Source organism: Pollachius pollachius (assembly GCF_949987615.1).
Source record: "Pollachius pollachius genome assembly, chromosome: 10".
In the NCBI taxonomy this organism is placed as follows: Eukaryota; Metazoa; Chordata; class Actinopteri; order Gadiformes; family Gadidae; genus Pollachius; species Pollachius pollachius.
In genome coordinates this window covers 20,658,310-20,680,059 of record NC_136943.1, presented here as the reverse complement: position 1 = coordinate 20,680,059, position 21,750 = coordinate 20,658,310, and the positions used below count along the sequence as shown (strand labels likewise).

Genomic DNA, 21,750 nt, shown 5'->3' with positions numbered 1-21,750 from the left:
GAACACTTCCGGCTGGTCGAAACACTCACACTTCAAAGTAAAAGTATGCACGTTCCGCATGAACGGACATTTGCTAACCGAATCCTGATAAATATGATTACAATGCGTATATATATATATATATATATATATATATATATATATATATATATATATATATATATATTACAACTTATGTTAACTTATATTATACAATCCTTTGGTAATTTTTTTAACAATTAAGATCATTCTGACTCCAACCCCTTGATACATTTCTGATTTAATGTAAGCTGTAGAACAAAAAAAACAATAAGGAAAAGTTTACATTTTTATTCAATCTACATAATTCACATTCATTATAACTTTCACAATAAAACAAAATAAAAGCTTGCAATCCCTGTTATATTTAAACGATAATACTCGGCAAAACGCTGGGGCAAAGGGAACCAGGATCAAGCCAGGATAAACGTCTTGAGTTATACAGAACACTATGTACCTGAACCATAGAGGAAACCTACAGAGAATTCAGTTATTTCACAGCGGCTGCAATGAGGAATGAGTTAAACAATAGTCAAACACAGTTCGATTCTTAGCTTGTTGAATTAAAAAAAACAACAACAACTTTTTTTAATCACACTAAAACTATAAGTACAACTTGGAAGCCAAAAAAGAAAAGATGCGTCTACCAGAGAAAAGCTATGTTCATATTCCATTGTGCAAGTCATCGAGGTGCAATGCTGCTAGCTTGGTTGGATTGGAAAGCCTCTTCAGTAGTTTTTATTTTCATGCATTCTCTATCACATGGTTGAGTGTATGTGAGTAGAGGATCAGGTGTGTGTGTGTGTGTGTGTGTGCATGAGTGTGTGTCAGTATTTTTTAGTTGACCACAGCTGATGAACCCATCTGGTTAATGCCACAGAGTTTAGACCCTCTGTACAGGTTATAGTAACCCTAGAAGACAAAAAGAAATAGAGAGGCAAACATAAAAAACATAAATAACCAAAAACTATACATTTATAAAAATCAAAAAAAGAAGGTATTGTGTAACTTGTTATACCTGCTCCCCATAGTCCTCTCCCCAGCTGTTTTTGATCGCCCAGAAAGGAATTCCTTTCCCTGGAAACAGGAAAATATTCACAAAACAGAAATAACACATTACCACCAAAGTGTACTTAATTTAATATAGGAGGGTAAGTGATGTGCTGGCCAATTACAGTAAAGAACAATCAGTGTAGTGCAACAAAACAAGCCAATATAAATTTATAGTATATATATAATGGAGGTTTAATTGAAGGTTCCCTAGCTTACGTTCTCCGTATCCCACCAGCAGCACAGCGTGGTCGATCATCCACGGGTTGCAGAAGATCCTCAGTGGGTGAGACACGCCCTTCTTGTAGAACTGTGGGGAGTTGGACATGGTCTCAATAAGCTTATTGGTAACAGTTTTATAAACAAGTAAGGATAGCCTAAAGCATTGGTTCTCAAAGTGCGGCCCGCGGGCCAATGGCGGCCCGCAGAAACATTCCTGGCGGCCCGCAATGACATACAGATGTAAGTAAAAAAAAAAATAAAAAAAAGTTTTTTTTCTTAAATTATTATTATATCAATATTAATTTAAACAACAATAAATAAATATAAAGAGAAAAGTCGACTCTCTAGCATTCACTTAAATCCCGTTATTTGTTAGTTTTATTCCGACTGTACATTACTTTGAAAGGATGAACCTCAGTTTCATGATTTAGACCTCACTTAACCTCACTCCCAGTTTTTTTTCACCACTGGGATGCTGACGGCATTTCCCGCATACATTTTTTCCTTTGGCTGCCCTCAGTCAAATTCTCTGTTTCTAAATTGGCACTCAGCTGTCAAAACTTTGAGAACCCCTGGCCTAAAGCTATAAACTACAGGTACCAACTGGAAATTAGTTGTTGGTAATTATAACCAATCTGGCTTTCACTTGAGCATGACTTCATGCAAATTTCTCAGTGATGAATGTTAGCATTAGAGTGTTACTAAGAGTGTTATTAGTGAGGAAGTGTGTAGCTTTCCGGAAGCTATCGGCGAGTAAAATATGCAGGCTCTATGGGAGAGTCTCGGTTTAGACGACACTTGTGTTGAGTGCGCCTGCATCTGTGTGAGCCAATCTAGAATCGAGAACGCCCCTGGCTCATTTTTGACCAGCCGATCACCTGGGGAAACCTTGTTGGTTATTTGGTTTTTAAAATCTCCTCCACTTGGTATTTTCTGCTCTCTCTCTCTCTCTTTAGAAAATCTCAAAATCGCATCCACTACCACTTTAACTCTTCCTCTCTGGGAGGGAATTGTCCCACAGGCTCGCCGCGGTCTTTATCCTACCTGCATGGCGAACGCATTCAGTGCTACAGAGACGGGTCCGTTCTCAGCAAGCCAGGCGGCAATTTCTGGTGGGAATGAAAACAAATAAAAAAACAAAAATAAAGCAGTCAAAATAAAGGCTCCATTATTCCTGCTATCTCTGGTAATAGCCTCTCATGGCGGTCTTCCTGAGCCCCTACCCTTCTCGTCTTTGGACAGTTCCAGGGAGCTGTTGATGTAGGCCACCACCTTCTTGGTGGTAAAGTCACAGCTGGCCTTGTGTCCCGTGTAGGAGTAGTCGGTCTCTGTCTCCAGGCCACCTTGACCACAGAATTAAACCGGCTATCGTCAGGTTCTTTGGTCTCCGGACATGTAGTAATTAATGCGCCACTACTATGTATTCATGATTTAACAATTGTGTACATCATTTATCTGCATTAATCAATGTAGAAATATTAAATGGTTAGCCTTACAAAACACTGCAAAAATACCAGAGGGAAGGGGTGTGTCACTGCTTGTCTGGAACAGGTAAGAGAAGGACTAAAAACGAGGCACTTCCCCCTACCCAGTGTTTCGATGGATGCATAAGCGTTTGAGGGCAGTCCGCCTCTGCACGCGTTGTCCAGCTTATCACAGTCGACCAGCTCTGTAAGGGACGAATCAAATCATGATGAAATCTGTCATAGTGACACGTTGATGCGGTCCAATGGCCTGTTTCAGGGAAAATGGGTGCATTGGTGCAAGTGTGTTTGCTTTTACGTTACCTTGTTCAGAGAGTGACAGCAATGTTCCATTTTTCAGGAACCACTGGCCTTCAATGTTTCCTGTGACCGAAAAGGCCCAGCAAGAGCCACACATGCCCTGCACACACACACACACACACACACACACACACACACACACACACACACACACACACACACACACCGAAAGGGATAGAGGAAAGAAATGAATCAATAGGGTGGTCAAGCCCAAGCCAAATCAGGAGCCATACCATGCTATGTATATAAGATTGTAAATGTACTTTTTATCTTAAATGTTTTACCTGATTTTTTACAGAGGTGACAGCTCCATGATCCCTCCAGTCCCAGCTATCGGGGGCGGGGCCCCGTGCCGGAGCCGCTGGTTTCATTGGTCGATGGAGATTCCACTGGCTGAGCAGAGGGTTGAGGTAAATGGAGCTAAACTCCTCCTCTGGTGAGGGAGAGCAGAGGGAGTGTGGAGATAAGAAAACAAAACCGCTATCATGCATATTACATATTAAAGCAAGAATTGGTTCCCTGGGCAAATACAGATATCTCAACGTGAGCTCCACACACACACTCACCGGTGAGGTCGCTGAATTTGGTCACGCCGTATTCAGCGGAGCCCTGATCCAGAGACTGGAGCTTCTCAGCAGTCTTCAGGTTCTGGTGGAAGATCTGCAGCCGGTGGTCTGCCTCTGAGGGGGCCAACGGTATGTCAAGACGGGGCTGAATCAGTAGAACCATTTAAAGGGAACTGAACGTGTCTTTAATGTGATTAGGAGCCCACTCTGTTAGAACCTCAAAGGCTAGGGTGTTTTACACACACACACACACACACACACATATATAGCTAATTGGATTTCCACAGAGCTCTGCTGTACGTTCTGGAACCTTCTGTTTTAGTCTCAGTGTGTTCGTGTGTGTCGCTCACCCTCCTGGGTTCTATACCCCTTGTTGTATTTCACCATGAACTCTTTGAACATGCCCAAAAGCTCCACGCTCTCCTGCTCCTATGTGGACAAGTAAAGAGACACACACACACACACACACACACACACACACACACACACACACACACACACACACACACACACACACACAAAGAGAAAACAACACAATTCTTACACACCTTCAACTTTTTAGATATGGCGTACTGCAGTTCATATCTTGACCTAAGGTGTCTATAAGGCCAATACACAAACATTCATACAAATAAACATAAGGCTTAAGAGACAGCAAGATGGCCCAGTACAGTTGTGTAACAGAGTGTCAAACATCGGGCTGGCTGCCTCACCTGCAGAGCCTGGCTGGTAGGAGGAACCAGCTCATCCACACCGTTGGTCTCTTTAGTGCTGGCCTCCGCTGTTTGGGAAAACAGCCACTGTGTTATCACACTGCAAAGCAAGTTCCAACTGCTTTGCAGCAATACAGTCCTCCATTTGGGGTTCCATATTTGTTTTCTGAACTAACTACTATTTAGAGACAGCTGGTTAATTTAGAATTACATTGAAAAGAACACTGTAGGATTGCCTATGAGTTCTGAATGTGCATTCGCTTGCAGCTAACTCCCATGTTTGATTGCATTACTTTAAGTGAGGTTGTTACCCTTTCAGGGAAGGGGAATCCAAAATTGTATTCAAATTTACAGCTTGGTTTAAGCTACTAAACTGGTAGACTCCTAGCGATAGATCACTAGAGAACATTACAACTCGTAACATTATAAATAACTCGGTTATTCAAAGTGCTCCATTGTTCTCTGTTAACTTCAGCAACAATTCACTAAGATTGTCAACATGGCCTACATTTTTAGGTTCCGGTCATTATGAATGCAATACACTGGTTATTAAAACATTACCTGAATTATCAAAAGACAATTATTCCTGCCATCATTGTATGTTCTCCTGCTCACAGTATTGACTGCACATACTCATAAGGGGCTTGTTTACTTCCTCTGACTCTCTTTCAACACAGATCAGGAATGGATTCTGCAGACCAAAGCAACACAATGGCTCTGGGTCTTCTCTGAATGTGCCATTTGGGCCACATTTTGAAGTGTACGCTATACTAGTGCTGAACGCAAGCGTTTATTGGAGATTCAGCGGCCAGACAATGGCTGTGAGCAGGAGAACAATGCTGCTGCTGCAGTTCTGTGTGTTTGCTGTGGGACTTCTGCTCTTAGAAAGGTCTAGAAGCACCGTGGTCGCTGAGCCAGAGGGAGAGGCTTCTCCACTGACCTGCAGGGTGGCACTTCTGTCGGAGCAGTGTGGAGCTGCCCTGCCACGGGATGTCCCACACCTCGAACAGACACACCTCCGTCTGTTACACACACACACAAACACGCACAAGAACATATACACACGCATGCAAACACACACACACACACATACACACACACACACAGACGAGAACATGGTTATTTAGGAGTTTTGTGCTATTTCAAAAAAAAACATTTTACTTTAAAAGGGTGAAATGTATAATCAGTATCAACGATAATAACACAATAACAAATAATCATGCCAAATAACAACAATCATAACCAATGTGCCAAGAAGTGGGAGATTAGTTACAAATAATGAACTTGTATTAAGGAACCTCAAGACTAAGAATAACACTCTCACGCTGTGTTCCTCCAAGCACAAACTAACTATCCCCTTCTGCAGGCAACAACTTGTGACCTTGTTACATGTATTACCACATGAGAGAAACAAAAATGATCATCGGAGCAGAAGCAACACATCGAAGAAAGGGAAAATAGGAAGAAGTGTATTGTGTGTGTATGTATGTGTGTGTGTGTGTGTGTGTGTGTGTGTGTGTGTGTGCGTCTCTGTGCGTGTTTGGGAGTGTGTGTGTGTGTGTGTGTGTGTGTGTGTGTGTGTGTGTGTGTGTGTGTGTGTGTGTGTGTGTGTGTGTGTGTGTGTGTGCGTGCTTGTATTAGTCTGCATGTCGGCTTGTTTGTATTTGGGTCAGTCCCAAGTCACAAGGCAGTAGAGCGGTGCCTTGGCCGAGGGACCTCAACAAGACGCCTACATAACACACTCATGAACACACACGTACAGTACCTTCAGTTTGTGGGACTCGGGGTAGAAGTCGCAGGTCCGGAGCATGGAAGATTTCTTACACTGCGTGTTGCTCAGCTCTGCTGTGATGGTGTAGCGAATACCCTTGACCAGCTGCAGTACACAGCCACACACAAACACACACACACGAGAACAAAGTATGAGGACATTTCTGTTATGTAACACATATGTAGTTACCTAATTTAAAATGTGTGTTTAAAAAAAAACGATGTTGCCCAAATATTATTTATCGTAACATGGTTTATCTTGATCAAAGATGTTTCCCCGGATATAAAACATTGTTTAAAGCTTTATCACAGTAAACACAGAGGATGTCGTAGGTCACTAGCGTTCATGACACACTTGCTCATAAAACAACACAATGTCAGGCTATTGTAGAACGTTAAATACAGAATGGACGCAAACATTTTATAACGATAACGGCATAAATGCGATGCATCACACAATATTTACGTTACCTGTTTGGACGCAGATATTATTCTGCTGACTCTGCGGAGGTGCATTGCATTGGTGCCGAGGTTGTAGCGCTCCTCGGCGAACAGCACGGCCTTCTTCAGCCCAGGGTCCGAGTCCAGCAGCTTCACCGGGGACCCGGGCGGCCCGAACAGAGGCCTGTCCAGGTCCTCGCCAAGGGTCTGCACCAGGCCAGCCACAACACCCAGGACCAGGCACGGGATTAGGCAGTATTTGGCCTCCATGTTGTCCCTCTGTCTGCGAAGAAAACGGACCGGTATCCGAATGACGCTGACTTAAAACCAGCGATGTTTTTTTGTTATTTTTCACCAGTTGATTAAAATTGATCCGAATTCACAGATTGCTTGGTTGTTTACTAAAAGCAGTGTTGCCAAACAGCCGTTCCGATGATCTAAAAGTGCCGGTGGGAGGAGTCAGCTCGATGTGGGCGGGGACCTTCCCACAACGCTGCAGACAGTCACGTGTTTCCAAACAAAGCAAACATCTTTATTATTAGAATATGTAATATAGAGACAATTTACCACAATATTTTTACAAATCACATTGATATTATCACACCGATTTCCATTATTACAAAAGTGTATCATTAAATCTCTAAATTCATTAACATTCTCCATTGATATTCGTTCAAGACTGTTGACGTGTTGTTTTGTTGTGCGTCTGGGATGTTGCAGTTTCATCAGGAGAACAGCAGCGCCACCTGCTGAATTTTCTAATCCATATCATGAAACCGGAATACTGCTTTTCATCAGGGTTTCTTTAAAACGTGTGATTTTGAGTATGAACACGGGTCCATGGTGATGAATACCCCGTCCATAATCTAAATGGACAATTCCAACCATACATGTTATTCCTGATGCTAAACACCGCCACGAGAGGGCAACGGAGTCCTCCTGTTCCGATCGTCGAGCGGGGGGGGGGGGGGGGGGAAGAGAGGGCTTTTATTCTGAAAGGTCGCTGCAGCCCAAACGGATATCCTCGGGACGACGGAGAGCAACATCCCGTAAACAAACGAAACCAATTCGACCAGCTAGTTAGACTTCAGCCACCCGTTGGTTTCATAATAATGACCAAGCAGATTGTATTTCTCGGTAGCAGCGTGTTTTTCCTGAGCTGGTAGTCGCCCGGCGGGCCCACTGAGCAGCCATGGAGTCCCGGGGGATCCAGGACATGTTTGACTTTCGTCGGTGAGTAAGCTAACGTCTGAATCTAACCTGGCTGCCCCCCCCCCAAAAAAAAGTACTGTCGTGGCCTGTTGCCCTTTTTTATCCACACAGAATGGTTATAGGACTGTCGTTTTTTTTCTTAGAATGCAATACGTATCTGTTAAAACTGTGATTAGGCTACACTGAGGTAGCTATCAAAGCTATTCTGACGAGCTATTGGTTGGCCGTCAGTGCTGACGTCAACACACACTCTTCGTGGATCAGCTCGCCGGTGGCACAACACATTCTGGGGTTCAGTCCTGACAAAGTCCTAGATGAGGGTTAGGGTTAGACATATTCTGGGGTTCAGTCCAGAGAAAGCCCTAGATGAGGGTTAGGGTTAGACACATTCTGGGGTTCAGTCCAGATAAAGCTCTGGATGAGGACGTATTCATGAGAACCCCCTCATAAAGAAAGTTGGTCAAAGTGAATCTGAAGTCGTTGAGTCTTATAACAGTCAGGAGTGTAACGTGGACCTTTACGTGGACCTCTGAATTATTTTTATTACATCTTATTGTACAAGTTCACAACAATACAAATATTAGGCTTGGTTTCTCAACAGCCACATAGCAGCAACAATACAAGATCAAGTAAATAATATATTAAAAAGGATTGCTTACATGGATGAGGTAAAGTAGTTGAACTCGCTACAAACACGAGATGAATGATTAGAAATGAATCAATTGGATGTCCAGTGATGCCATCGTGTTTATGATGCAGGTTTCCAAAAGATGGACTCCTCCTCCTTCTGGTCCTCCTCTACGCTCCAGTTGGTGTTTGTTTGATGTTACTGCGGATCTTCATCGGGGTCCATGTGTTCCTGGTTAGCTGTGCTCTTCCTGAAAGTTTTATAAGAAGGTACCTATTAAAACATCGCCTGAATTCAAATGCCGTAGGTGTACATGGCATTAATTTAGTCTTGCATTATCATCAATTGAAGTCATCTGTGCCGGTATGTTATATCTCTGTAGGTGTCTTAAATCTAAACGGTAGATGTGGAGTTTGTACAATAGACATGTGATGGATGTCAACGTCGATTCAAGATGGAAGCCAAAGTTGAATAAATTAAGTACTTATTTGACGGGCACAATTCCATCTGACTTTCATTTCATCGTCCTTTAAAATTAGGAATGAACGACGTCTGTATCTAAACATGTGGTATCCATAAAGACTCACTCGAACATTGTATCAGGAGAATGAAGAAAAGTAGAGCTTGACATTCGCTGTGAGAGCTGTTCCTTTATGTGTCAATGCAAGTAACAAAAAAACGAAATGAATAATGTTTATTTCTTAATGTATGAATTATTATTGATTACAGCAGGAAAGGTAATTGCACTTATGTACCAGGAAGCATAATCACTTAAAGGTGGAATGGACAGGGGTAAACCAAGTCCCACTCCTTGGAGCTATGATTCAAACAGGACTCGTATTGCTTTGCTCACTTGTTGCCGTCCGTGACAGGTTTCTGGTGAGGATCATGTGTTTGGTGCTGGGAATGCATGTCAGACAGAAGGATCCGCTCTCCAGAGACAAGAATACCAAGCTGTACATATGTAACCACGTGACTGAGTTCGACCACAACCTCCTCAACCTGCTCACCCCCTGTAGCACCGTGAGTGTCTGATACACTGTTTATTAACAATGTACCACTGGGGCCGTGTTCCAATAGTGTCCCAGCTCCCTACTGACCGCTCCACACGTCCTCGGAGGGTTATAGATCTCTGAAGAATAAGTCCCGCCTCCGAGGCTCCCGGTTCCCTCGGTCAAATGTCTATTGGGAATAACATGGGATTTTTTAAAGATCGCACATAACACACCCTGTAGGTGGTGAAGAAGTAAAAGCTGCATCACGTTTTGAACTACACACCTTGATTGTCGGTGCCGTTAAAGTAGTAAACAATTATAAATGCTACTTTAATGGCAACGACAATTCAAAAACCCGGTCGAAACTAGATGGAAAAAGTGTGTAGTTCAAAATGAGACTTATTCTTCAGAGGTCTATGTTGGAGACGTGAGGGTTGTGGTTTATTTGTAAAAACACTATTTCTGACGTATACCGTATCAATGGGCTTACTCGAAGTTCAACAAGTGTATTCTTAATGGGCTGTTGATTTTAATAGTCATTTAATTACTGTAAGCAGAAACAAATGATATATGACTGGGGAACGTACATTTGCTTTCTTTTCAAATGGTCCTCTCTGTACGACAGAAGAGGCGGTCTAAATGCCCTCCCTTCTCTGTCCCCCAGCCCCAGACGGGAGGCTCCACAGGCTTCGTGTGTTGGGCCAGGGGCTTCATGGAGATGCACTCGGCCCCGGGGCAGACGGCCCTGGCCGACACTCTCCAGAGGTACTGCTCCACCGACGGCACCCCAGCCCTGCTCCTGTTCCCAGAGGAAGACACCACCAACGGGCGCGCCGGCCTCCTCAAGTTCAGGTGGGGGCCGCCCAGCGCTCGCTCCGAGAGTTTCTTTAGGGGCTCCTTAAGTGGGATTTGGGTTGCGTGCCTCACACGCTCCAATCAGACCAATCCGCAGCAGGGTAATTGCTATCTTGCGTTGTCAAATCTCCTCCTACACGCTGAATATGAGAAGGATTATGAGACGGGGTATTGTGATATGAGAACTGCGTATTTCATGCGGTGTGGACATTTAATCTCATATCCTATTATCAGTAATGACGACAGCTATTGGACGTTTCCAAGGAAATCAAACAATGAATAATTAACACATCAGACATCCTTGCTACATTGTGGGGTATTTCAACAAATTCTCCATCTTTTTTTGATCGGTGCCATGTTTGTTTTTGACACAATCATCTCTTTCTAATGGTTTCATTTCATTGCCTTTTCACAAGAAACGTTCCTCTCTCCTGCAGCTCCTGGCCTTTCTCACTGACTGATCGCATTCAGCCCGTAGCCCTGCGGGTGACCAGGCCGCTGCTTGCTCTGGTAAAGTTATTTAACAGCGTAACTCTAATCCCCCTGTTTAACACCGTGAATAATGTGTCAAGTCACCGCTTTTAGCAGATGCTATATTATCGCTACAAGACACTTTGCTATGTTGTAGTTCAGGTAGCTTTACTTTTAGCCTGCAGTATCTGAGGTGTCCATCTTGACACACATTTTTTAAATTGAAACACAGTAGGTAACGAATAGAAGTTCTCAGGTTCCACACATCACAAAAACTAAAATGGATAAGCTTCTGTATCTTGCTTTAACACTATCTGCTATACCGCTTTGTTCTGCACTTTTGGGGGATTATACAGTGTTCTGCTCTGGTGGGCATTTGTCCGTTATCACTTAGTGACTGAGTTCAGGGCTCTGATTGCCTGAGGGAAAAACTTTTCTTCAGTCTCTCTATGCATGTTTTGTGACAGTGCAGGCGTCTGCCCGACCTGAGGGTCACAAAAAGTCTGTTGCCGGGGTGATGGGGACCTTTGATAATCCTTCTGGCTCTGCTGGTAAAGCGTCTGGGTTATAAGTATAGTCCAGCATCTGGACCATAAACCTTCACCCTGAAGGAAGAGGCTGAATCTCACTGTGCAGTGGGTGGATGGTGTAAAGTGAAGCCGGTGATCCGCTGTGACTGCCTGGTGGTCAGAGACGCCGGGTTACTTTGACTCACCGATCGGCCTACTCAAACATTTAACGATTCACCACAGATAATCGACTTCCTTTTAAAGATGAGTATCCAAACCACGACACAAAAGATAAGACCGACTCAATAAAAGCACTGTAGAATTAGGCCGTCATGGTTTGATCAATTTCGGAAATAGGACCGTTTCCTCAAACAAAACCAACCTTTTTGCACATTGCTTCACAATTTACCTCAAAGTTTTGAGTGGATTATTTGTCCAACGGTATTAGTACGATTGCATCCTTTCCAATGTCGTACCATTTAATGGATGTGACTTCATGTGTGTGAGCATGTCTTATAAAACCAGTGATGTCTTTTGTCTTGGATATGTTTAATTGAAGAGAGGACTGCTCACACCACTTGATAAAGTCTGCGATGCCCGGGCCAGGGCTGGTCTGGTGTCCTGGAGTCGACTAACTAGTCACAGCTTCTCAGACGCATGTTTGTGTAGAGGGATAAATAATGGGGGCCAAAGCACACAGCCTTGTGGGGAGTTCCATTCACCCTCCCTCTTTGTGTCCTGCTAGTTTAAAGGTCCAGAATCCAGCCCACATAAATGTTTTCCAGTCAAATTCTTATAAAAACCTACTGGTCAAAATATGGGGTTGAATTATGTCAAACTCTTAAGAATGAAAATGTTATTAGTTGTTCTTCATTGGATGCCTCCTTTTCAAAACCCTTGGAGATTAACTGTTTTTATTATTATCCAGCATAATCATTCCCATCTTCTCCGTTGGCTTTAAATGTTTTCCTCACTTCTACAGAGCACACCAGATTCCAGTTGGCTCATGGAACTCTTGTGGACTTTTTTTGTCCCATGTACAGTGTATCATGTAAGGTACTAAATATTTCCTCCATTATTTCTACCGGCAACGGCTTCTATCTCCACATCACGTCCCGCATCACTATACCTTAAGGGCATGCACAGGCTGGATATAAAAAAGCAGAGTGGCACTCTGAAACAGCCTATTTATACTACTGAAGTAATGCCATAATAATCCCAAGCCTTTCCTTTGTATACATTTGGTTGGCTTGTGTAATCTGAAGGTGTAGCACTCTTAGGTAAATGATGTCAGTGGTGGCAGTTTCATGTTTAAGGTCATGAATAAGATGGCAACACTTGCTGAACCAGAAAACTTGGTTGGGCTTATTGAACTGGTCTAGCATACGCGTATGGCTTACTTTCAATCTGACGTAAAACAAGTATGTTTATGTTATGAGCCATTAGTTCTTGTGGTGTCTTCAATAACTACACTCAATAATTAGGTTTCAAATCACTTCCCTTCACTAATAAATATATACTTTTTTATTCTCCATCCCATCCCATGATTACAGCTTAAATGTGTTCTCTGTCCTGGTGTCTTCTAGTTGGCTGCCACCTGTGTTGAGACAAGAAGGGGAATCTGTGCAAGAGTTTGCCAGCAGAATCCAGGAGGTAAAGTATTGGGTGGGGATCTGGGCAAAATGCTGTATATATGTTTGGCGAATTGGCTGTCCGTTAATGGGATTGCAAGTATTTCCAGGGCCCAATATCGAAAACAAGCTGCTCATTTCTTATTTATTTTTAGGGAAGTTCAATTTGGATAGTGCAGAAGTTTGTGTCTCCTGACGAGTATAGACATTGTTGGTATGGTGAGGCTGAATCAATTGAAGTTCCACAAAGGCTTAAGACTGCTGTGTCGTACCCAAGCTAAAAGCTGGTGATCAATAGAACTTCACTTTGTCTCTAAAGATCTTATCATCATACCTGGATACGTAACCGGAATATGATGAGAAAACTGTGGCATTGCATTATTCCCCTTTTAGAGGACAAGTTCATTGAAATGGAATGCATGAAGCGGTACTTAATACACAGGGGTTTGTGCTTTCCTTTAAGCTTCTGGCCAGGGAGCTCGGTGTGGCCGCCACACAAGTGACAAAGTCTGACAAGGCTGAACACATCAAGAGGAACCGGCACAGACCACCACAGACCTCTACAGGTAATGTGGCCCACCAGCCCACAGAGAAGGCTCTACTGTGGGACGATGGGGTGCTGATGCCCTCTGGTTGTGTGGATCCAGGTGTTGGACCCGGCTCCATCGCCAGGGGCTTCATGGCACAGAACCTGGGGACGGAGGAGCCCAGGATCATCAGAATGGCCCAGCAGGTGAAGGACGTCCTGCCCCATGTCCCGCTCAACGTCATCGCTAGAGACCTGGGTATGTACCGCCCCATGCAGCCCACAACAATATGAAGCTGGACAATGCTGATAAATTGATGATATCGTAGGTTTAAGCTCTAGCAACTGCAACTGAATACTGGCCTTCTTTTGCAGTCAAAACCAACTGTGTGGACACGACGATCACCAACCTCCTGGAGCTCTCTGAGGACTCTGCGCTGGAAGCCAGCGTTGCCGGAGCCTCCTCATTCGGCTCATCCCTGAACTCCTCCCCCTTTTCATACGAGCCCACTGCCAAGGTCCAACACTTTTTGGTTCAGGGAAATATTCAGAATTAGTGTGACTGACTAACTTTACTCTACCATCCACCTTTGGAACAGATATAACCATGGGCACTTTATGTAGGCGAACATCCAAGTCATTCCTCTTAGCTATGGATGCATATTAACCAAGTCCTCTACATTAACTTGATGTTACCAGTGTATCGTGCTACGATGAAGTAATAACTATCCAGCTGTACGTTGTCATGTGACTGACCCGACCTTTGGTCCTTTGCAGCCCGTTGCCAAATCCTTTGGGAAATCACCGACCGACCGACACATGTCACTGCAGGAGCGTAAAGACGCGCTGTACAACTACGCAAGAAGGTACGTTGGTCCCAGGAGTACGACGGCCGCAAGCCCACCGTGACCAGTGGTACTGATGAGGCTCACTGGAGATGTATTAGGACTATGTTGTAGACTCTGGTCCTATAGAAAGACCATGCTTAAATATAGTTGGGCTGTAGGAGACAGTAGCTCAGTAGGTAGAGAGGGTTGGCTGGTAACCGGAAGGTTGCTGGTTCGAGATGGCTGTCACCCTGTGGATGTGTGAATGAATGGTTGTAAGTCGCTTTGGATAAAAGTGTCATCAAAATCCCCTAAATGTAATGCTTTTGAGGTTTTGTTTAATTTGTAAAAGTTTGTATTTTTTCTCTTCTAGCCGATACATCGAGAAATATGGACTGGACAAGGAAGACGCGCATTGAAATATTCTTTTTTTTTTTTGGTCAAGCCAATTCTGAAAGCCCATCCGAAGGAACGATCCACCATCGTAGCTGTGTTCTTGGAATGGCAAACTCATTATGTCAACACATTTTGTTTGTCATAACTGCTGTGGAATGGGTATTAGGAAAATGTATATGTCAATTGAATGGTGATTTGCATGTCTTTAATTCTTCATTCTGGACATAATTTTGATAACAATTTGTATTACAATCCACCGACTGTGAATCATCTATTTATTTTTATAATGTTCAGAATTGTCAATGACAATAAAATTCAGCTTGACCTTGCTTTTAAGAAGTTGCTTAAATAAGAGTGCAGCATTGTATTCTTTACAGCATGATCTTTGATAGATTGTTTCAATAGTTTAGTAGTATGGAGATGGCTAACTGGTACATATGCAATCCGCCACTGCGCTACTTAATGGACAATTAGCGGTGGGCGGATGATGCATACGAGTCAGTTGGGTAGAGGACTTCACCACCCCGCCCTCCACTCCTATGTAGGAAACTGTCGGGTTTGTATTTTATAGAGCATAAGAAATTGCAAATATTGACAGCTTTTTCATTACTGCTTAAGAAAACATTGTCTAAATGTGCTGCATAATAATGAATAAAGAGGACTGCAATGAAATACCGGAAGTGGCGTTGCGGAAGTGACGCCTAGGTCCGCTCACTGTACACAGAGGCGGTTAGCTTAGTGGATAACCATGTCTGGTCTGGAGGCGAGCTCGAATGAAGCGTTAGTGCTGAAAGAAGAGAAGGACTTTGACGTGGAGCTCGAAAGAAATCCCGATTTTGATTACGGACATGATTCCTTTCGATATTTATTCTACAGGTAACGCTTGGTTCATTTAGAGTGTAAATGTTTGCATGGCTAGCCTGCTAATGCTAGCGGTGAGGGACGACCTGACGTTTGCTCACATCTCAGCAATAAAGTAAATAAATAGTGTTCACATCTCAGCAATAAAGTAAACAAATAGTGTTCATATCTCAGCAATAAAGTAAACAAATAGTGTTCACATCGCTGCAACAAAGCAAATAAATAGTGTTCCCATCTCAGCAATAAAGTAAACAGTGTTCACATCTCAGCAAAAAAGTAAATTAATAATCATAAAGTCGTCACATCTCAGCAGTAACGTAATAAATGAAGTGTTCACATCCCAGCAATAAAAAACACATGTTCACATTGAATACATTCAGCAACACCTAACAGCCCTACCCTATTTGTGAATACATGAGTAGCACTGTGTGGATGACATTTTTCACAAGATTTAAGGACTATTAAATAAAAGGGAGTGATTATCTGTTGTTCATAGTTGACACTAAAACTTCTCAATATAACCAACATATATATTTTTTCAATTGAAATAATAACCTTCTTGTTTGTCACCGCTACTTTGGTGTTGGGTTTGTGTTTTAGGGACAGGAAAGAGTGGTCGGACCTGGAGCCCGTTCCCCAGGACGATGGACCGAACCCCGTCGTGAAGATCGCCTATTCTGACAAGTGTAAATACTGCACCTGAAACATACTATTGGAACAGCAAGTTGGGCCAATGAGATGGAAAGTCCTATCACAAAGACATATATACCTAATTCAAATGTTAGAGCACGTGCTACCTTTTCCAAAGTGTCAATTAATTGATCTCACATTTATATTTGAGATAACAATAAGGTTATTTTTAACATGCAGATCAGCACCAACACTCACAAAAACTACCAGGATAACCATGTTAATAACCTTAATGTCTTTCATTTCTTTCTGCAGTTACTGATGTGTTTGATTATTTCCGTGCACTACTGAAGAACGATGAGAAGAGTGAGCGGGCGTTCACCCTGACGGCTGAGGCCATTGAGCTGAACGCTGCTAACTACACCGTCTGGTGAGTATGCTGACAATATCAGCCAAAGTGGTCCCTGTGTAACCAAAATCATGCTTCACAACTATTCACATTGCAGACACGCCAAGCACTAGGGCTGGGACAAAATGTCGATAGAGCGATATATCGTCGTCCTTCTTCGTGCCATAGCAGAATCGATACACTGGTACCAAATATCGATATATGTAAAAAATATATATCGATTTTTTTTTTTTTCATTTATAAGAATTTCTTTTGCATTTTTATGCTTTATTCATGAAAAGTTAGACAGGAAATATCGCCACAAATATTGATATTACAATAATAAAATAAGGCACTCTAAACAGATTCCCCTGCTCCTTGAGGTTACACTTGAACGGAAGTTAACTAACCAAAGGTCAGTAACTGAAAAACTCAGTTTGGACCATGAATAAAGACGGAAATCCAGCACTTAAACTCATTATGTATTCTTCGTTATATGATTATTTAAAAATAAATTGATTATTGCAGAATCGCTGTATCATGATATTATCAATATCGCGGGCCATGTTTTGCGTGTCGTATCGTGAGGTACCCTGTGATTCCCACCCCTACCAGGCACTACAGGCGCGTGCTGCTGCAGGCCCTGGAGAAGGACCTGAGGCAGGAGATGAGGTACATCACTGCCATCATCGAGGAACAGCCCAAGAACTACCAAGTGTGGTGAGCGATGCCCAAACCCACTGACAGGAAGGCTCTTGTTGATTGATCCACCGCTGCAATCCTCTGATGAGTGCAGGCTTGAAGTGCAGTCGGTCAGAGAGGGAGCGCAATATTTTTAAACAATTACGTTGACATGCGCTGATTCTTTATGGGGTTTTAGCATTAAGTATTTATGGCGTAAGAGGTAAAGTGGACAAATGTGACTATAAACGTGAATATGATGACTATGAATATAAAGACATGGTTTGACAAAAGTAAACTAAAACAGCAAACTTTTGCTTTATAAGAAGTGTTTTACATAAAGATAAAGTAAATGGTAAATAGACTGCATTTATTCAGCGCTTTTCTAACCAGTTGCCTAACAGTCCCCCGTTCATGCACACATTCACACAACAATGGCGGTGTCAGCCATGCAAGGCGACAGCCAGCTCGTCGGGAGTTGTTAGGGTGAGGTGTCTTGCTCAGGGACACCTCGACACTCAGCTAGGAGGAGCCGGGGATCCAATCGGCAACCTTCCAGCTACAAGCCAACCCGCTCTACCTCCTGAGCCACATCCCGCCCAAAAGTTTCATGTCGTACACCAGATTTCCCAGGTCTTGATAAAATAAGACCAGCGACCCCAAACATCAATCTGACGTTTCAGACCTGTGGTTGCAGGCATCACAGACGCATGGTGGTGGAGTGGCTCAGCGACCCCTCGGAGGAGCTGGAGTTCATCGCAGATATTCTCAGTCAAGACGCTAAGAACTACCACGCCTGGCAGCACCGGCAGTGGGTCATCCAGGTACGCCTGCGCGCCGCCCCTGTTTCTGCCTGGTGCTAAAGTCAACCACTCTTTACTTGTTAAGTGTCGCCACCCAGTACCAATTTGAGCCAATCAGAGAATGATTAACTGTCTCTGGAATCATTGTAACTCACTTTGGTTAAAATCCTTTCCTAAAAGGCTGTTGAAATAACACATTATTCACCCATTCAGGTGGGGCTGTCCCTCACATTTGTCTTTGTGTTAGATGACCTTTGGATCGCGCTTTTATTGTTGGGTTGTTTTCCTTAACATGTCCGGCCCCTTAGTCGATGGCCCCTTAAGGGCTGATTATGGTCCCACGTCACGCAACGCAAGGACCACGCAGATGCTTCGACGCAGTCCTGAACTTGTTTGGGTTCTGCATCAGGTTTTAGTGAGTGGACCAGTCAACGCCCTTGCTGCTGCGTCGCCTCGACGGAAGGTTACAATTTTTGGGAGGGGCACGTCCGGTGGACGCGAGGAGGGTCCGCAAGGACGTAACGGGTCCGTAACCCCCTTGCGTTGCGTGAACGTGGGACCACAATCAGCCCCTTAGTGGATGGCTGCTCTACCCGGTGAATGAAACTGAGTGCTGGGCTCACCCTGTGCTGCTGACCGTCCCCCAGGAGTACAAGCTGTGGGACAGCGAGCTGGAGTTCGTGGAGAGGCTCCTGCAGGAGGACGTGAGGAACAACTCGGCCTGGAACCAGAGGCACTTCGTCATCTCCCACACCACGGGCTACTCCGACCCCGCCATCCTGGACAGGGAGGTCCAGTGAGTAGACACCGCCGAGCCCCTCGTCGTGTTGTTACACCCACGGCAACGCCTTCTCGACTCGGCTACTGGGATTCCTCAATTGATGCTAACAAAGGCTCGTTGAGGAGTTCAGGGGGTAGTAGCTAACTAATGACCACAGTAAATCAAAAACACAGGGGAATGGATTTTTTTTGTGACCAAAGAGTGGAGGTGCATAATCTTAACCCAATTTCTATAAACACAGAGAGGTAGTCTTTACAAGTGTTAATGGGATCACTGATAAGTTATTACCCTGTGTCTTATGAATTTAGTTGTGTTTTCTATGGAACAAACGTTTTTACGTTTCCTTGACATGATCTTGGTTACTTTGCCGTATGATTTGATCATACACTTGGTGATTCATTAATGAAGGTGAGTCACTGAACGACCCTCTCTTGCGTTGTGTTCCCAGGTACTGCCTGTGTCAGATCCGGAAGGCTCCGCACAACGAGAGCGTGTGGAACTATCTAAAGGGGTAAGCCTGAAGGGAAACTCCCGCTCCCACAAACTCCCAGTCTGCAGCTGTGTGGCGGCTGTTTGAAGTCCTGGTAACTGTGGCGCCAGGACTCAAAGTGGGACTCCGTTTTAACTTTCACATCAGGACTCAAAGTGGGACTCCGTTTTAACTTTCACATCAGTGATAAATGTTCCCCTGAGCGCCGGTCTCGTTACGTTGACCAGCAACGCCTTCAGCTTCAGTTTATAACATGTTGCCTGACTGGAGCGGGTCTGGAAGAGTGAGCGATACGAACCGCCCCCCCCCCCCCCCCTCTGACCTAGTGTCTCCCCCTCTGACCTAGTGTCTCCCCCCCTGACCTAGTGTCTCCCCCTCTGACCTAGTGTCTCCCCCCCTGACCTAGTGTCTCCCCCCCTGATCTAATGTCTCCCCCCCTGATCTAGTGTCTCCCCCCCCCGACCTGGCTCTCCCCCTCTGACCTAATGTCTCCCCCCCTGACCTAGTGTCTCCCCCCCTGACCTAATGTCTCCCCCCCTGACCTAATGTCTCCCCCTCTGACCTAGTGTCTCCCCCTCTGACCTACTGTCTCCCCCCTGACCTAGTGTCTCCCCCCTGATCTAGTGTCTCCCCCTCTGACCTACTGTCTCCCCCCTGACCTAGTGTCTCCCCCCTGATCTAGTGTCTCCCCCTCTGACCTAGTGTCTGCCCCCTGACCTAGTGTCTCCCCCCTGATCTAGTGTCTCCCCCCCTGACCTAGTGTCTCCCCCCTGACCTAGTGTCTCCCCCCCTGACCTGGCTCTCCCCCTCTGACCCGTCCCCCCCCCAGGATCCTCCAGGACCGGGGCCTGTCGTCCCACCCCGGGCTCCTGGAGCGCGTCCTGGAGCTGAGAGAGACCCATTGCTCTCCGTACCTCCTGGCCTTCCTGGTGGACAGCTATGAGGACTCCCTGGAGACCACCAACACCAGGGCCACCCTCAACCAGGCCCAGGAGGTACTGCCAGCGTGTGTGTGTGTGTGTGTGTGTGTGTGTGTGGGTGCACAGTGTAACATTGTCATTATAAATGGACTGAATATAGAGGGAGCTTAAACGCACAATGACTCGACTCATTAATCACAAGCGGCCCGCCGCCCACCCCTTGGCACGGCGACCCACTTCAGATGACACGAAAACACCTCGCGTTCCGCTGAGGGGAACAGGTGCGACTCGAGGGCCACTTCCAGCGAGTCTCTGCCTTGAGTGTTTTTAAGTGGCCTGATTACCTGAAGGACGTCACAGCACACATCTAGCAGCACCGCGGCTTTATGCTTTAGTGAGGCAACGCTTTGCCCACATTTCACTAAACAAACATCCCTTCTCCCCCTATCTCCCCCGCTCACTGCGTCTCCCCCGTGGCCAGGTGTGCGCGCTGCTGGCCCAGGTGAAGGACACCATCAGGAGGGAGTACTGGCTGTTTCTGGGCCGCTCCCTGGAGAGCAAGTACGGCCCCACCGCCGCCCCCCAGGCGGACAGCGCCTCCAGCGATGCTGCCGACCAGCAGGAGCTGAGTTAACCCTCTGCGCGTCCACGGCATATTCCGGTCCGTAGCGCGGCCCGGTCCACACCGGTCCCCAGTCCGGTCCGGTCCACACCATAGTCCGGTCCACAGCATAGTCTAGTCCTGGTGATCCTCCACCCCGTGGCTGGGAATAACCCTGCGGCCGCAGCTTCAAGTTTACTGCGATGTGTCCCTGTGCACTCCGATAGCGTCGACCCAGACTCAAACCGGACTCAAACGCATCAAGTTCGCTACGACGTTGTCAAGGATCAGCAGACCACTGGTCCGCCTTTTAAGAGGAAGATATCTAATTGGACAACTGCCTTTTGACTGGCTGTGTAACGGTAATAAAAAAGGAGCGGTAAAAGTGGAACAAGCTAAGTGTTTAGGTGCATGTTGGTCTGACCGGTCAGGATGACTTCTGACGGTTTCTAAGAGTCTGTTACTCAGTGATGCGTTGCTTTGTGTGTGAATTGCAACTAGACGAGCTGTGTTTGTGTTTGGGCTTTGATAGCAAAATAACCTGCATTGTAAAAAGACATGATTAAAAAAATGTAACCTGCTCGTCTTGCTGAATGTATTTTTCTTTCACACCTGTTGATAGGTGATGACGCACTAGCGCCAGTAGGTTGCGCTGTTGCTGCATGACGGCAGCAGAAAGCAGAAATAAACGATGCAAGTAGTTTATCCTGCCTAGTTTACTGCTTCCCTGCTATCATGGATCAAACTGCACCTGTTCTATGTATTTTATTTGTCATCCCACCATAGTGGTGAATGCTTGCGCCCACTTACGTTGGGAGTTCTATTCCACATGCTCATGTTCGGGAGGTTCGTTTAAAATGGACCAGCACAACCGAGTAGGCCTCTACCGTACACTTGGCAAGGTCTGACATACATTTTAGGAATTTGGGTGATCTTGACTAACATCCGTTTAAATTCCTTTCCTGCCCCCCTGACAGCCAA

The 21,750-nt window shown here is 45.0% G+C and overlaps 3 protein-coding genes across 3 annotated transcripts; 2 read left to right on the top strand and 1 right to left on the bottom strand.

Annotated features, from left to right (window-relative positions):
• Positions 1-241: 241 nt before the first annotated feature.
• Positions 242-7,004, bottom strand: ctsf (cathepsin F). The gene is made up of 14 exons (XM_079744556.1): positions 6,595-7,004; positions 6,119-6,229; positions 5,294-5,375; positions 4,354-4,421; positions 3,991-4,069; positions 3,641-3,754; positions 3,359-3,507; positions 3,078-3,174; positions 2,879-2,959; positions 2,514-2,633; positions 2,335-2,399; positions 1,288-1,378; positions 1,037-1,095; positions 242-930 (listed from the first exon to the last, which is right to left on the bottom strand). The coding sequence occupies exons 1-14, from the start codon at positions 6,832-6,834 to the stop codon at positions 856-858; spliced, it is 1,431 nt and encodes a 476-aa protein (XP_079600682.1). The 5' UTR covers positions 6,835-7,004; the 3' UTR covers positions 242-855.
• Positions 7,005-7,593: 589 nt separating this feature from the next.
• On the top strand, positions 7,594-14,943 carry aup1 (AUP1 lipid droplet regulating VLDL assembly factor). Its single transcript, XM_079744661.1, has 12 exons — positions 7,594-7,797; positions 8,536-8,673; positions 9,277-9,427; positions 10,064-10,251; positions 10,692-10,764; positions 12,217-12,290; positions 12,821-12,887; positions 13,329-13,431; positions 13,513-13,650; positions 13,767-13,909; positions 14,169-14,257; positions 14,592-14,943. The coding sequence occupies exons 1-12, from the start codon at positions 7,757-7,759 to the stop codon at positions 14,635-14,637; spliced, it is 1,251 nt and encodes a 416-aa protein (XP_079600787.1). The 5' UTR covers positions 7,594-7,756; the 3' UTR covers positions 14,638-14,943.
• Positions 14,944-15,349: 406 nt separating this feature from the next.
• fnta (farnesyltransferase, CAAX box, subunit alpha) lies at positions 15,350-21,750 on the top strand. The gene is made up of 9 exons (XM_079744395.1): positions 15,350-15,490; positions 16,076-16,161; positions 16,421-16,535; positions 17,109-17,213; positions 17,872-17,998; positions 18,625-18,773; positions 19,207-19,269; positions 20,078-20,243; positions 20,650-21,750. The coding sequence occupies exons 1-9, from the start codon at positions 15,363-15,365 to the stop codon at positions 20,800-20,802; spliced, it is 1,092 nt and encodes a 363-aa protein (XP_079600521.1). The 5' UTR covers positions 15,350-15,362; the 3' UTR covers positions 20,803-21,750.

What these genes read in the sequence shown, in the direction of transcription:
- ctsf (XM_079744556.1), bottom strand. Translation starts at nt 6,834, where the DNA reads ATGGAGGCCAAATACTGCCTAATCCCGTGCCTGGTCCTGGGTGTTGTG. An exon ending in CTACCAGCCAGGCTCTGCAG is followed by an intron (nt 4,070 to 4,353) that starts GTGAGGCAGCCA and finishes TTGTCCACATAG; the next exon opens with GAGCAGGAGAGCGTGGAGCT. An exon ending in GAGAGGACTATGGGGAGCAG is followed by an intron (nt 931 to 1,036) that starts GTATAACAAGTT and finishes TTTGTCTTCTAG; the next exon opens with GGTTACTATAACCTGTACAG.
- fnta (XM_079744395.1), top strand. Translation starts at nt 15,363, where the DNA reads ATGTCTGGTCTGGAGGCGAGCTCGAATGAAGCGTTAGTGCTGAAAGAA. An exon ending in CCCAAGAACTACCAAGTGTG is followed by an intron (nt 17,214 to 17,871) that starts GTGAGCGATGCC and finishes CTGTGGTTGCAG; the next exon opens with GCATCACAGACGCATGGTGG. An exon ending in ACCGGCAGTGGGTCATCCAG is followed by an intron (nt 17,999 to 18,624) that starts GTACGCCTGCGC and finishes ACCGTCCCCCAG; the next exon opens with GAGTACAAGCTGTGGGACAG.
- aup1 (XM_079744661.1), top strand. Translation starts at nt 7,757, where the DNA reads ATGGAGTCCCGGGGGATCCAGGACATGTTTGACTTTCGTCG. An exon ending in TGCTCACCCCCTGTAGCACC is followed by an intron (nt 9,428 to 10,063) that starts GTGAGTGTCTGA and finishes TCTGTCCCCCAG; the next exon opens with CCCCAGACGGGAGGCTCCAC. An exon ending in CATACGAGCCCACTGCCAAG is followed by an intron (nt 13,910 to 14,168) that starts GTCCAACACTTT and finishes GGTCCTTTGCAG; the next exon opens with CCCGTTGCCAAATCCTTTGG.